This window comes from Delphinus delphis, chromosome 6 (genome assembly GCF_949987515.2).
Source record: "Delphinus delphis chromosome 6, mDelDel1.2, whole genome shotgun sequence".
In the NCBI taxonomy this organism is placed as follows: domain Eukaryota; kingdom Metazoa; phylum Chordata; class Mammalia; order Artiodactyla; family Delphinidae; genus Delphinus; species Delphinus delphis.
Window position 1 is genome coordinate 80645494 of NC_082688.1, and position 16913 is coordinate 80662406.

A 16913-nucleotide genomic window follows, 5' to 3' on the forward strand; every position below is an offset into this window, starting at 1 on the left:
CATTCTTTTTAATGGCTGAGTAATATTCCATTGTATATATGTACCACATCTTCTTTATCCATTCATCTGTTGATAAGACACATAGGTTGCTTCCATATCTTGACTATTACATATGATGCTACTAGGAATACTGGGATGCGTGTATTTTTTCGAATTAGGGTTTTCATTTTCTTTAAATATATATCTAGCTGTAGAATTGCTGGATCATATAGTAGTCCTATTTTTAGGGTTTTTTTTCAATTTTTTTAAATTGAAAAAATATTTATTTATTTGGCTGCGTTGGGTCTTAGTTGCGGCACATGGGATCTTCGGTGCGGCATATGGGATCTTTTGTTGTGGCACACGGGCCTCTCTCTAGTTGTGGCACATGGGCTCAGTAGTTGTGGCACGCAGGCTCTCTAGTTGTGGTGCATGGGCTCTAGAGTGTCAGGGCTCAGTAGTTGTGGCATGCAGGCTTAGCTGCCCTGAAGCATGTGGGATCTTAGTTCCCTGACCAGGGATCGAACCCACATCCCCTGCATTGGAAGGCAGATTCTTAACGAAGGCAGATTCTTAACCACCAGACCACCAGGGAAGTCCCTATTTTTAGTTTTTTGAGGAACATTTATACTTTTTTTCATAATGGCCACACCAATTTACATTCCTACCAGCAGTGTACTAGGGTTCCCTCTCCTCCACATCCTCACCAACATTTGAAGACTTTTTGATGACAGCCATTCTGACAGGTGTGAAGTGATTATTATCTCACTGTGGTTTTGATTTGCATTTCTCTGATGATTAGCAATTTTGAGCATTTCCTCATGTGCCTGTTGGCCACTGTATATCTTCTTTGGAAAAATGTCTATCCAGGTTTTCTGCCCAATTTTTAAATGGGTTGTTTATTTTTTTATATTGAGTTGTATGAGCTGTTTATATATTTTGGATAACCCTTATTGGTCATATCATTTGCAAACATTTTCTCCCATTCCATAGGTTGTCTTTCTGTTCTGTTGATGGTTTCCTTTGCTATGCAAAAGCTTTTAAGTTTAATTAGGTCCCATTTGCTTAATTTTGCTCGTTTCTTTTGCCTTAGGAGAGAGAGATGAAAAATATTGCTACAATTTATGTCAAAGAGTGTTCTGCCTATGTTTTCTTCTAGGAGTTTTATGGTTTCCAGTCTTCCATTTAGGTCTTTAAACCATTTTGTTAGTTTTGCATATTGGCGTGAGAAAATGTTCTAATTTCACTCTTTTACATGTAGCTGTCCAGTTTTTCCAGCACCGCTCTTCACTGGAGACTGTTTTTTCTCCATAGTATATTCTTTGTCATAGATTTATTGACCAGAAGTGTGTGGGTTTACTTCTGGGCTCTCTGTTCTGTCCCATGGATCTATATGTCTCTTTTTGTTCCAGTACCATGCTGGGTTTTTTAAAAAAATAATTAATTAATTACTTTATGGCTGCGTTGGGTCTTCGTTGCCGCACACAGGCTTTCTCTAGTTGCGGCGAGCAGAGGCTGCTCTTCGCTGCGGTACATGGGCACCTCACTGTGGTGGCTTCTCTTGTTGCCGAGCACGGGCTCTTGGCACGTGGGCTCTAGAGCGCAGGCTTGGCAGTTGTGGTGCATGGGCCTAGTTGCTCCGCAGCATGTGAGATCTTCCCGGACCAGGGCTCGAACCCGTGTCCCTTGCATTGGCAGGTGGATTCTTAACCACTATGCCACCAGGGAAGTCTTACCACGCTGTTTTGATGACCAAAGCTTTGTCGTTTAGTCTGAAGTCAGGGAGCATGCTATCTCTAGCTTTGTTCTTTTTTTCCTCAAGATTGCTCTGGCAATTTGGGGTCTTTTGTGATTCCATATAGATTTTAGGATTGTTTGTTCTACTTCTATGAAAAACGTCATGGGTATTTTGATAAGGATGGCATTAAATCTGTAGATTGCTTAGGGAAATAGAGACATTTTAACAATATTAATTCCTCCAATCCAAGAACATGGGATATCTTTCCATTCCTTTGTATCATCTTCAATTTCCTTCATAAATGTTTTACAGTTTTCAGAATATAGGTCTTTCACTCAGAGCCAATATTCTTTTTTCTTTTTAAATTGAAATATAGCTGATTTACAATATTATATTAGTTTCAGGTGTACAGCAAAGTGACTCAGTATTTTTGCAGATTACATTCCATTATAGGTTATTACAAGATACTGGGTATAATTCCCTGTGCAGCAGTCCCCAACTGCTGGGACTAGGGACCGGTTTCATGGAAGACAATTTTTCCATGGACCGGGGGGTTGGGGGGGGTAGGGGAGTGGAGATGGTTCAGGCAGTAATGCAAGCATTGGGGAGCGATGGGGAACGGCAGATGAAGCTTTGCTCGCTCATCCGCAGCTCACCTCCTGCTGTGTGGCCCAGTTCCTAACAGGCCATGGACCGGTAGTGGTCCGTGGTCTGGGGGTTGGGGATCCCTGCTATACAGTATATCCTTGTTGCTAATCTATTTTACATACAGTAGTTTATATTGGTTAATCCCATAATCCTAATTTGTCCCTCCCCCCTCCCTCTCCCCTTTGGTAACCACAGCTTTGTATTCTATATCTGTGAGTCTGTTCCTGTTTTAGAGCCAATATTCTTAAAACCTGCTATACTGTTCACAAAATGTAGACTTGGAAGCTATCAGCCTGAAAACATAGAATACTCACAGCCTATATGAAAAAAGAGAAGGGAAGCTCCCAGAATAAGCCACGTCCTGGCTCCTAACAATCACACTTAGTGCAAGTTACTGTCATACAGATATTCCCTATAGAGGTGACATGATTCAGCCTTTGCCTTCAAGGAGCTCTCATTTCTTGGGGAGACAAATGACAGGGAATCCAAAAGCTTCTGAACCACTACTGAATAATTCTGAACTGTGACTATGCTTGTCCATTAGATTTATTTTCCCTCCTGGCTGCTTTCTATTGCCTTGCAAAGAATCCAAAGAAGAAACATTTACGTTCCCTTAGCTTTGTGCGTAGCAGTTCTAAGCATGGGCTTGGAACTCAGAGCTGGATTCAGATCCTGAGTCCATCTCTCACCATCTGTGTAGCCTTTGGCAAATCATAACTTCTCAGAATCTACATTTTCTCATTTGTGAAATAAGGCTCATAATGCAAACCTTCTAGGACTGTTCTGAGGATTCTATGAGATAACACACATGAAGTACTTAATTTAGCAATTCTTACAATTTTTTTTTTAGATTTGGGAATCTGGAATGGGGGATTATATTTTTACATATACGTACCCAGCAAAACTGCTTGGCACTCTGAGCCTACTTTCTAGGCTGCTGTGGGTATTCAGAAAGCATTTGAGTATCTCTAGGTTATCTTCTCTACACTCATTTCCATGTATTTTTTCTGACTGTTCTACCACTGGGAGAGAAATTCCCCTAATCCTATATAGCTTTATCAACACTATATAGTTGTACAGAAAGTAACAGTTGCTCCTAATACTTTGCAGAGCACACCAACAACTATTTCCAAAAGCACTTTCACAACTATTGTCTCAGTGAAGCCCCACAAAAATGTTGAGGCTAACATGCTAATACACAGGCTCTTTGGAACAAGGCAGAGTATGAATAATAATTGTGTTAGTACTTCCACTTTGCAGATCAGGAATATACAAGGGGGATGACTTATCCAAGGTCACATGGTAAGTCAGGAGAAAGAGTATTAGAAACAAGGTTTCCTGGCCCCTCGCTGATGGTCGGTTTACTGGGCTATTTCCAATCACACTACTCTCCTTCTTCAAATTCTAGCTTCCCTCCCTCCCTGCCACACCAGAACTCCCTACAAAAGGGCAATTTTACCAGATACCGCCATAGTGTCACTGATCCATGCAATGGAAAAGATCCAGTCCTTGTGTCCATCCTTCAAGAGGAGGGAGTGACAGGTACAGAGAGAGAAAAAAAAAAAAGGAAAAAAGAAATCAGTAAAATAAGGATTACAATGTACACCCCTGAAAAGCTTACGAGTCTGACTGAAAATATCTTTGTAAAAATTACAATTCTAATCTCTGGTGATTTCAACCCAAATGGAATGATCCCACAATTTTTAACTTCTGTCTTGAGAAGCTCAAAGCTGGAATAAAACTGGCATTCTTGTGGACAATAAACATGGCCGGTGGACACACAGCTCTAGCATTCTATCTCTGGATGTTCTACTTGTGGTTCCTACGCACAATTACCCACTTCTCGTCCCTCCAACACACCCCCTCGCACTCTCCCCTTGCTTCCTGGGAGAATATAGCTACAACTGACCTCTATGCTGTTCCATCTGTTTGGTACTCTCTTCCTCCAGACATCAGCGTATCTTGCACCCTCATTTCCTTTAAGTCTCCCTGCTCAAATGTCATTCTTATCAAAGAGGCCCTCCCAACTATCCTCTGAAATAGCATTCTCCACCATGCTCTCTCCCTTTAGCCTGCCTTTACTCTTCTCCACGGCACTCATCACACTCTGACATACTGCTGGTACATTTTTGTTGGTTTATATGCCTCCCTTCACTTGAGTGCAGGCTTCAAGAGGGTAGGGGCTTTGTCTGTTTTATTCACTGCTATGTCCCCAGTGTCTGAAACAATGACCGGCCATAGAAGGGTCAAAAAATAGTTGCTGAATGAATAACTTAATAAACCCTTCTGACTGTGGGCAGTAGGAGATGTGTAACCACTGTGGTGTGGACTCAAACACCAACCCACCGCTGATGGCCTCTGAGGTGTACTGCTCGCCTCTTTATCAGACATACCCTCTGCCAACATATCTGATACTCCCTGTGGTGAGTGGAATACCAACTCTGAAATCTCCACCCCCATACCTCACCATTACGCACCCCCAACCCAAGTCCACAGAAGTCTAGAGGAAACTGTCCCTTCCTGGGGGGCTTGTGGGATGAGGACTGGGCTCTGTTAAAAAACAAGGCTACCTCTATCTACAATTATTGGGGAGACTTACATCTCCCACACACACAGGATCTAGTGTAGGCAGCCGGTAGATAGCAAGGCTGTTGGGGTTGTCTCCTCCGGTGGCTAACAGTGTTCTAGAGGGATTCAGCTCGATAGCATGGATACCACAGCCCTGCTGTGTCACACCGCCGGGCTCCCGGTCCTTCAGAATGGGGATCTTGGTGATCTGGCTTGTCTGGACATCCACTACAAACAGCTACAAGAGAAAAGGGATAAAGAAGCTGAACGCAGTTTCTCTTCAGTGTGGCTAACGCTGGGTACAAACATCCATTCATTCACTCAGTTACCCATCAAACATTTAATTAATGTCTACTACGTTAGACCCTGGGCATTATTAAACGCATGGTCAGGGCGACACTAGTCAAATGAAACATGTAAATAAGAAAGCATAACAGAGATAGATATAATATGCTACATAAACACAGAGAGGAAGAAGTAAATTCTGCCTGGGATTCAAAGATGGCTTCAAAGAGGATTATGGATCTAATGAACCTGATGAAAGGTTTTCTACCAGTTCAAGCATATTTTATATAACTCTTCTTTTTTACTATTTATTTATTTTATTTCTTTATTTTCCTTAACTTTTTTTTTGGCTGTGTTGGGTCTTAGTTGCGGCACACAGGATCCTTGTTGAATCATGCCAGATCTTTTCATCATGGAGCATGGTCTGCTTGGGTTTCTCTCTAGTTGTGGCGAGTGGGCTCCAGAGCACATGGGCTCTGTAGTTTGTGGCACGTGGGCTCTCTCGTTGAGGTGCGTGAGCTTGCTAGATGTGGCATGCAGGCTTAGTTGCCCTGTGGCATGTGGGATCTTAGTTTCCCGAGCAGGGATCAAACCTGTGTCCCCTGCATTAGAAGGTGGATTCTTTTTCTGTTTTGTTTTTTAAAGATTTTTTTAAAAATTTATTTATTTTATTTTTGACTGCATTGGGTCTTCCTTGCTGAGTGCGGGCTTTCTCTAGTTGCGGTGAGCGGGGGCTCTTTGTTGCGGTGAGCGGGGGCTCTTCATTGCAGTGCGCGGGCTTCTCATTGCAGTGGAGAAGGTGGATTCTTTACCACTGGACCACCAGGGAAGTCCCTATATAACTAATTCTTATCTAACCATGCATAGAAGCTTATAAACAAAACACATCAAAACCACTATTAGACATACCTATAAACATTACCACATTTGCAAGAGTGACCTGAGACAAGACAAGGTAAGAGATATTCATCTCACTGCTTATCTATTACACACACATTCTGTTTTGTGCCACCATGCCTTTGCTCATGCTGCTGCTTCTGCCTGAAATGCTCTTATCCACTTCTGTACCAAACTAACCCCTTTTCACTCTCCAAAATTCAATTCAGAGAAATACTTTATGGAAAAGATCAGTCTTAGACAAAGGGCATTCCCAGTGGAGTTTTTTTTTTTTTTTTTAATATTTATTTTTTAGGGTGTGCTGGGTCTTAGTTGCGGCAGGCAGCTCCTTAGTTGTGGCTCGCAGGCTCCTTAGTTGCGGCACATGAGCTCCTTAGTTGTGGCAGGCGGGCTCCTTAGCTGTGGCACATGAACTCTTAGTTGCGGCATGCATGTGGGATCTAGTTCCCTTACCAGGGATTGAACCCGGGCCCCCTGCATTGGGAGTGCAGAGTCTTAACCACTGCGCCACCAGGGAAGTCCCTGGAGTCTATTATTATTAAACTCTTTATGTGATTCAATGATTCATTTATTCACTCACTGATTCAGCACCAACTAAATGCCAATAATTGTTCTAGATGCTAGAAATATAACTACTAGGAATGATCTCTGGCCTCATATACCTTATAGTCTAGGTAGTTCATTTAAAATCCTATCAGCAATTCTCAGAGTGAAGCCAAATCATGTTATATCGTTGTATAAAATAACCTACTGCTTGCACAGGAAGATCTATGAAAGGAGAAAGCAGGTAAGCCTTAAATTTAAAATAGAAAAAGGAAAGGAAGAGTAGCTAGAACAAGACCGCCAGGTAGAGACTGAGGAAAAATTTTAAAAGGAAAGGTGGAGAGAGGGGAACCACTCCTGAGTCTGTAGGCCCTGACAACTACTTAAGGCAGACCTCCTGCCTAACAGTCACAGTCACTGATGTGTCTGATGGGTCTGACAGGCATTTTTTTTTTTTTTTGACAGGCATTTTTAAACTCAATGTGTCTAAAACAAATACTCTTCCTCCCCAAATTGCTCATTTCATCTAATGCCACCAAAATCTCCCTGGTCACACAAGCCTGGGATTCATCCTAGACTCCTCCTCCCTCATTCCCCCCATCCCAGCTAGTCCTGCCAAACTATCTCCTAAATATTCTTACAGTTGGCTCCTTCCTCTCCATCCTCTCTCCTCTAGACAACTGCAACTGGTCTTTGTGCCTTCAGGCAAGGTCACCATCAAAACTATCCTCCTGGGCTTCCCTGGTGGCGCAGTGGTTGAGAGTCCGCCTGCTGATGCAGGGGATGTGCGTGGGTTCGTGCCCCGGTCCAGGAAGATCCCACATGCCGCAGAGTGGCTAGGCCCGTGAGCCATGGCCGCTGAGCCTGCGCGTCCGGAGCCTGTGCTCCGCAACGGGAGAGGCCACAACAGAGAGAGGCCCGCATACCGCAAAACAAACAAACAAACAAACAAAAAAACCTATTCTCCATACTATAATCATTCATCTTCATAAAAATGGAAATCTTCCCATGTCAATTAAAAAATATCCAATGGTTCCCCTTTACCTAAATTCAAGCCCCTTAGCATGGCATCAAGACTCTTCTCAATGTGGCCCCTACCTATCTCTCTAGCTTCAAATCCTGCCATGGACCTTATACTCTAGAAAGAACTGCTTATTAATTATTATTCACACAAATAATAATTATTTTATTTTTGACTGCATTGGGTCTTCAATGAAGACTCTCCAATGAAATACAATTATTTTGTTTCATGCTCATGCTGTTCACAATGCCAGAAATGCTTCCTCCTACTCTTTTCTTTACCTGGCCATCACGTCCTTACCTTTCATGATTCAGTTCAGACATGTCCTCTATGAATATTCCTTAATGTCCAGGCTGGTTAAGTTCCTCTCTTGTAGGCTTCCAAGACAGCCCTCTACCCACAATACTTAGATATTATCACAGTTTCAAAATCTTTACTTGTCTCGGGCTTCCCTGGTGGCGCAGTGGTTAAGAAGCCGCCTGCCAATGCAGGGGACACGGGTTCGAGCCCTGATCTGGGAAGATCCCACACTCCACGGAACAACTAAGCCTGTGCACTACAACTACTGAGCCTGTGCTCTAGAGCCTGCGAGCCACAACTACTGAGCCCAAGTGCTGCAACTACTGAAGCCTGTGTGTCTAGAGCCCATGCTTTGCAACAAGAAAAGCCACCGCAATGAGAAGCCCACGCACCGCAACAAAGACCCAACACAGCCAAAAAAAAAAAAAAATTCTTTACTTGTCTCTCTTCTCCATTAAGCTAATAATGTCCTTCCAATTCCAAGAGCAGGGGGTTTACCCTATTTGGTTCTATTCTCCTGCCGCAACCATGCAGAGCTACATAGTAAGTGCTTACAGTAACCACCTTTCAAGGGACCTGCCCAATGATGTTAGGGGGCCCCCACATCCCTGCACTCAGAGTGGGGGCCTGTAGCTGAGTTTGATACAGCCCAGATTTCCAGATCACAGCACTGTCCTGGGGTGGCCTCCTGGCTCAAGGAGAACCAGTCCAGAGGCTAGACTGGACTGGGTCATTCAAATTCTCTCAGCAATATGGAACTGGCTGGTGGCACTAAACCAAACTGTCTGGGTGGCCATTTTCTACCAAAGCCAGTCCCCAGAGAAAAGGAAACAGAAGACAGGAAGCATGGACATCCCTGGTTCCTAGGGGCTTTCCAATTCCTAGTTGTTTTTCTGAGATCCAGGGATACTTCCTGCTCTTCAGGTTTGCAAGCTAGCCCTTCCAATAAATGTGAGTGGATTTCTTACCCTTTTAAACAAACGATCTCTAACCAACACAGCCCCTCAAATGTTTAATAAAGCAAAATGTACTGCCCACTTACACTTTTGTGTTGTGTGGGACAGTGCAACCATAATATATTGGCTTCTAGATCAGTGATTCTCAAACTGATTATAACACAATATAATATAATACAATAACCTGGGGAATTTTCTTTTTTTAAAAAATACTACAAAACAAACACAACTCCCAAGGACTTCCCTGGTGGTCCAGTGGTTAAGACTCCGTGTTCCCAATGCAGGGGGCCTGGGTTCGATCCCTGGTCAGGGAACTAGATCCTGCATGTCACAACTAAGAGCCCGCATGCCGCAACTAAGAGCCAGCACAGCCAAATAAATAATAAATAAATAAATATTTAAAAACAATTCCCAGGCCCTACCCTAAAACTCCTCCAATTAGAATTTCTGAGTTTGGGGCCAGTAAAAGTGAATTTTTTTCAAGGATCTCCAGGTGAATCTAATGACTGCCCATGTTTAACAATCACTGATCTAGAGCTTTGCTATTCAAAGGAGTATCTGGAAGCTTGTTAGAAACAAAGAATCTCAGGCCTTCACCCTAGACCTATTAAATCAGCATCTGGAGTTTCTCAAGATCTCCAAGTACACTGAAGTTTGAGAAGCACTGATGTAGAGAGAAATCTACTCTGTACACTAAGGACGATGCATTTGATAAGACACAACCCTATGCCTTAAAACAGGGCTCCATTTCTGCCACCCAGAAAAGGTGAAGAGAAAAAGCTTCATCTATTCATGTCCAAGAAAGTCTTAAGCCCAACCTCTCCAGTTTTGGACTTGGGAGAGACCTAGGTTTGAATTCCATTGGTTACTTAGTAGCTATGTGATCTTGGTCAAGTCACTTTCACCTTTCTGAATCTTGTTTCTTATCTATAAAACTTGAATAATATTATTTATCTAATAGGGTTGCTAGGAGGTCTAATAAAATGTAAAGTATCTAGCACAGGGCTCAGCACAGAATAGGTACTTAACAAGTACTAGCTAATAGTAACATTCTATTCTAATGTTTGTTTCATTCAGTAGGTTATAATGGCTTCTACACTAGATGAAAAAGATTTCATACAAGGGAAATGCAAACAGCTGGCTCTGTAGAGGCCCAGGAAACCAAGAGTTTACCCCCAACCTCACCCTCATCCTTGCAGAGGAATGACTAAGCACCATGTGAAGGACAGAGCCTTTTTGCTTTTTCAAAGGAAGGAACAGGGATGTGGATGGAGTGCCAGAGACTATCTCCCCAAGCTGTCTGACAAAGGGTCAAGGCTTCAAACAGCTCCTGTAACATTTCCCAGAATGAGGCTGCTCCACATTAACCTACTGGGATCCCTGCCAGAAACCAGCAGCACGGCAAGATAAGCTTGAGGCTTAATGGCTCCCTGCAACTTACAAGTTAGGACAGAGGGAAAAAAGAAAGCAAAGGCCTTACAATCAGGAAGATTGTATGACTAGTGAGTACACCTCTAAATGTATGTATCTGCATATAGACATATGCAATTGTGTGTATAGAAAGTCAAGGTGGCTTAATAAAATGGGGGGAGGGGAGATTCACAAAGTATCAGAGTGTTTTAGATGGAGGTTAATGGAGAAAGGAAAGCAAATCCACATAGGTCGCACAGAGAAGATGACTACACCAAGTCAGATGGTAAAAGGCAAGAGGGCAGCTTAAGTATGGGAAAGAGAGGATAATTGAAATCAAGCAGAGGAATACATTTCCTCTCCCAAACGGAGATGGGGAGGAGCAAAGGAGAGAGCCAAGATCCAGAAACACAACAGGAAATGGTTAGACAATATGTATCTAAAATGAAAAATGTGTAAACTCTGCAATTTCAATTTTAGAAATTTATGATAAGGAAATAATGACAGGTGAACAATTTTAATTATAGTGAATTTAATTAATTAATTTATTTATTTGGTCCTGCTGTGCAGCACGTGGGATCTTAGTTCCCTGACCAGGGACTGAACCAGTGCCCCCTATAACGGAAGCACAGAGTCTTAACTACTGGACTGCCAGAGAAGTCCCAAATTAAAGTGAATTTTAAACCAGTGAAACACCACAGGGGATTGGGAATATCCACACAATGGATTATTATACAGCCTTTAAGAATGATGGAGTAGAGGATATTTATTAACATGGAAAGTTGGTCATGCTATGTTATTAAATGAATACCCTCCCTTTTAAAAACATGAGTCCAGGGACTTCCCTGGTGGCTCAGTGGTGAAGATTCCCAATGCAGGGGGCCTAGGTTTGACCCCTGGTCAGGGAACTAGATCCCAAATGCATGCCTCAACTAAGAGTTTGCATGCCATGGAGCCGGCGAGCTGCAACAAGGAGCCTGTGAGCCACAACTAAGGAGCCTGCTTGCTGCAACGAAGGAGCCCATGTGCCACAACTAAGGAGCCCACCTGCCACAACTAAAACACAGTGCAACCAAATAAATATTTTAAAAAAATAATAACAAATAAAAAATAAAAATGCATCCAGGAATGTTGATTTTTTTTTTTTTCCCTCAGGGAACACATATGACGTGCATAATTAAAAGATAAAAGAAAAGGACCACAGGCCGTGAAATGAGCTGCACTTACTCAGGACTCCAATGATGTCCAAGAGAATCGGGCATTCTGTCCAGCCCATCTCTAAAAGCTTGCTGCCTACTCACCTGCATCCTGCTGTGCAGGAGACAGGGGTATGGCCGAGATCAATAAGCTGCTTGAACAATATCAAGACTCTATAGCTATAAATATTTTAGACTGTTCAGGAGCTAGAAGAGTTGTCACACCTAGAAAGTTGAGTCACTGTTTCTATTGCAAGTCTATTAAAGGAAAGACCCATGTGGTTGTTTAAAGTAAAATAACATGGTTGGGGTCCAAATTACAAAAGTAACACGTCATAAACTTGTAAAACATAGAAAAAGGGAAATCAGAAAATGAACACCACCACTACTACCACTTGGTGTATTTTTTTCAGGTCCTTCACTATATACCCAGTCAAATGCATACATATTTTTCTCCATTTATAAAAATGTGACCTCATATATATTATTTTATATCTTTTAACACCTTTTCAAATTAATCTATATACCTTTAAATAATTTTTAATGGCTTTAAGGTGATTCGCTGCATGGGTATGCTAGAATTTATCGAACACATTCCCTGTTATCGAACATTTATGCTGTATCCAAATTTTCAGTAATGCAAAACACACTGCAGTGAACATTCTTGTATCTAAATCCAGGTGCCTGTGCTATGCTAAGATCTCTTACTCTTTGAATTGTGAATCTAAGCTGCTCCTCCAAAAGACGGCTATAGGGCTGGCTTGCTGAAATCAGCAATGGTACTTGGTATTAGGTCCTGAGTTCTGATACTTTCCCACTAGAATCATGATTTTGTGGGAGGAGGACCAAATTAGGATTTACAATTATCCTGAATTTAAGTAACATAATAATTCTTTTTTTTTTTTGGTGGGGGGGCGCGCAGCTTGCAGGATCTTAGTTCCCCAACCAGCGACTGAACCCAGGCCCTCGGCAATGAAAGCATGGAGTCCTAACCACTGGATCACCAGGGAATTCCCAGTAACATAATTCTTTACAAGCATTTAACATGTCCAGTAAACTGATTCTTAACCCCTGATCTTGGAGGGCTCTGTTGAAAATGGAATAAGTCCTGAGAGTCAGCTTTGGCAAGACACCTAAGATTTTGCCTGGTATCCGCCAAAGTCATCTAGTGAAGAGCCTCTGACAGTACACCACAGAGAGCTACCTCAAGCACCGTGACAAACATTTGGTAAAAAATTTCTCTTAGGTTGTAAAATCAGAACTCAACTGAGTGTTGCCTTTATCTAAATACAAAGCCCATGTCCTACTTCCAAGTGATATACCATCCAATCAGAGAATAGAAGGGTAAACAAAAGAATTGGTCAACTAGCCTGATTTTACACAGATCCTCATTTCTTCCTATGGAAGATGAAAATTAACTCCTATAGTACTGAAGGATACTAATAGTTAATGTATAGATTATTCAGAAGAAAACAAGATATTCTCAGCTTTTTGTTCCCCAGAGCATTTCAAGGCATAAGACCTTCTACTCAGAATTAAAAGGAAGCCTTATCTCTAAACTGCAAACTACTGGAGAGCAGATTGTCATTACACACTAATTAATTATCTAGTATATTAAGAGATTATAAACTTTTAATAATAACAGTTTAAAACAATAACATAATCCCTATTCTCTCATTCTTACTTCCTGAGCCTTACAGCACAAAGACTTAATGATAATATGATTATGTATCTGCCCACTGAAAAGCAAGAACTCTCTCCAGGTGTTATCTGGAGCTCCAAAAATCTTCTGTGACTTGAGAGGGGAACTCCTTTTGCCGTATAGCCTACCACTGTATTTCCAAGCTCTTTCTTTACACCCTTTCCCTAGAGAGGAGGTATACTCCATGACTGCTCAATCTTCGTCAGCAAACAAGACAAGCATTGAATGGCAACCTGGCAAGGCCACTTTCACCATTGCTTTAGGCTAAGAAAAAACATCTAGCTTAAGTAACTTTTTCTTTTAATTATAGAGTTTATTGACAATACTTTACCTACAATACTGGAAATAAAAAATGCAAGAAAGATTGCTCAGAATCCTATCTCTTGGGACTTCGCTGGTGGTCCAGTGATTAAGAATCCACCTTCCAATGCAGGAGACTCCGGTACCATCCCTGGTCAGGGAACTAAGATCCCACATGCCACGGGGCAACTAAGCTCGCACGCTGCAACTACTGAGCCTGTGTGCCACAACTACAGAGCTCACGTGCCCTGGAGCCCCTGCGCCACAACTGGAGAGAAGCCCACGCGCTGCAACAAAGAGCCCGCACACCACAACGAAAGATCTTGTGTGCCGCAAGACACGACACAGCCAAAAAAAAAAAAAAAAAATAATCCTATCCCTCTTTTCAAGTCTGTTTTTCATTTGTCAAGTTCCTGTTCAGTCCTTAATCACATGCATGTATAATGGTGCATAGCTATAATCAGCAGAGAGAATTCTGTATCTCATTACATTTAACATATCAAAAGCTCTACATGTTACTACAGTCTTCACAATTATGTCAATACCTCCATAATATCATGCAGATTTGATTTACCATAAATTACTTAAGTATTCTATTGTTAACATTTTGATAAAATAGCTTCCAATAATTATTTTGTTAAAAAAGACTTCTTTCTTCCTTTGGATAATTTCCAAAGTATGAAAATATTAGGTCAAAGGGTATAATACTTATTAGGCTCTTCATTCAACAAACAATACACCCCAGGTCTTTGAAACATAATGCCAAATTACTTTCAAAAAAGGGTTTTAGTGACAATAAATATATGACCTGTTCCACCACATCCTTATCAGAACTGGTTTACACTTTAATTTGTATACAGAAAAATATTTTGCTTTTATCTATATCCCTTTTATGATGAAATTAACTATAATTTCCTAATTGTATTTTTTCTTATATAAATTATATCTAAATGAATTATTTTTAAATGTTTAAGCTCCTTGGGATGTGACTGACATACAGAAAATAACCAATTTACAGGGTAGAAAAATGGTCACTTCTTATCTTATCTTATGTACCTGAATTTGGCCAGAAATACACCTAGAGGCTAGAACCATCAAACTACTGTTACCACTTCCTCCTCCACTGCCATTAATTACATCAACAATTTACTAAGTACATGTTCTAGGCACCGAGCTAACCAACATCTTATTTAATTTTCTTCATGACTGAGCTAGGCAGATACTACTCACTCCATTATTATTATTATTTTTTAAATATGTATTTATTTACTTATTTGGCTGCACTGGGTCTTAGTTGAGGCACGTGGTATCTTCGTTGCTGCATGTAGGATCTTCGTTGTGGCACGCGGACTCTTAGTTGCGGCATGCATGTGGGATCTAGCTCCCTGACGAGGGATCAAACCCGGGCCCCCTGCACTGGGAGCGTGGAGTCTTAACCACTGGACCACCAGGGAAGTCCCCACTCCATTTATTTTAAAGGTGAAAGAAAGGCTAAGGAGAAATTACCTGGCTTGTCCAAGGGTACAAAGCTAGTAAGAAATGGAGCCCAGATTCAACCCATGATTCTCTGAATCCAAATACACAATACAAAATGACTTAAACTTGTTGATACTTCTGACTTGTTTACTATAACTCTTCTAGTAAAGAGACCAAAAAATTGGAAAGTAATGACTTAAGCTAAGATCTGACTTAAAAAAAGAATGGGCAGGGTCTCCCCTGGTGGCACAGTGGTTAAGAATCTGCCTGCCAATGCAGGGGACAGGGGTTCGAGCCCTGGGCCAGGAAGATCCCACATGCTGTGGAGCAACTAAGCCCATGTGCCACAACTACTGAGTCTGCGTTCTAGAACCCGCAAGCCACACTACTGAAGCCTGCATGCCACAACTACTGAAGCCTGCGTGCCACAACTACTGAAACCTGCGCGCCTAGAGCCCGTGCTCCACAACAAGAGAAGCCACCGCAATGAGAAGCCCACACACCGCAATGAAGAGTAGCCCCCGCTCGCTGCTACTAGAGAAAGCCCACGCGCAGCAACAAAAACCCAACGCAGCCACACACACACAAAAAAAGAATGGGCAAATTTCTTGCTTTGTCTGTTGAGACCAGAACTGGCATATAAGGAAAATAATTATTTGTCAAGGGCTTCCTCAAAGTGCAGAAATAAGATCTGATTGCATACTACTGGTTGCTGAACAGATATTAACCAAGATGCCTACAAGAAAATTCTTTCAGATCCATTAAACATGATGTTCCACCTATGCCCTGAGTGTGGTTTAGAAAATACAAGGAGAATTCAAATGAATGGTCTAGATTTAATAAGGTGACAAAAAAATTATTGCTATACAGCATAAAGTCTAAGCCAGTGATTCATATAAAAATTGCCTGAGAGCTTGTTTAAAATTCCAATTCCTAGGTTTCACAGAAGGAAAAATCCTGAATCAGTACTGGAGTGGGGACCAGGAAACTTGCATTTTAAACACATAGCTCAAGTGATTGTGATGCAGACAGTTCCTGAGTCATGCTTAGGAAACAAAGGCCTAAGCAATCAGAAATCAAATATACATCAATTTAGAAGAAGGCTGACTGGCAAAAGAAGACTAAAGGAAGAGCCCAAGGAAAACAGGAACCAAATCAAGTAACCAGACTACCTCATTACTAACTTTCAGCAGGTAGTTAGCCTGCCAGGCACCTCCCAGCAAACCTCTGCTCTCAGCTACCCACGTTTCCCCATCCTCCAAGTCTACAGGGCTGCAGGAAGAGGCCATAAATTCACCAGGGGCCATGCGGCGAAGCATGTGACTCAATTCTCCAGATGAGAAAGGTGATGAACAGGATTATTCATTATTAAAGGCTAGACATGAGTCAGAAGGAAAAGAAAAAAAAAAGTTACCTACAGGAGATTCAGTTAGTCTTGTCAACCAAATCCCCAGCGACTTGAGTCACTCTCCCTTGTTTCTTCCCAGCATCAGCCAAATGGGTCTATCCAGAGTTGCTCAACATTCCTTGTATATTCCTGACTCTGCTATGGAATGGACATCCCTGCTTCCTTCCCACAGTTGAAGACTCTTCCTCCTCTAGCAAATCCTCTCTGAATACCCTAGCTAGGAATGACTTCCTCTCGGGAGCACTCCTGGTTGGCGTGTCTAATGAGGCATCTATGTTGTTATTAACTCTGCACACAGCTATGTATTGTATCCCAGCCAAGCTAAGCAGAGGTCAGGCAGTCCTCTGCCATTACGGGTATTGCAGTGAAAGTTTGAGGAGTACTAGGCATAACATAAAGAATTCTGACAAGGAATAAGGAAAATTAGGACCCAAACTTAACTCATTATAGAATCTCAGGCAAATAACTTTTCTCCCTTTGGGTCTG

The 16913-nt window shown here is 41.9% G+C and overlaps 1 protein-coding gene across 1 annotated transcript in view; it reads right to left on the reverse strand.

Annotated features, from left to right (window-relative positions):
• The window catches only part of DCAF12 (DDB1 and CUL4 associated factor 12), a 41334-nt gene that overhangs the window by 12574 nt on the left and 11847 nt on the right, over positions 1–16913 (reverse strand). Inside the window, exons 3-4 of the mRNA XM_060014900.1 lie at positions 4965–5171; positions 3825–3885 (exon numbers count right to left, since the gene is read on the reverse strand). Of these exons, the coding sequence (XP_059870883.1) occupies positions 3825–3885; positions 4965–5171 (268 nt within the window). The remainder of the gene's footprint in view (positions 1–3824; positions 3886–4964; positions 5172–16913) is intronic.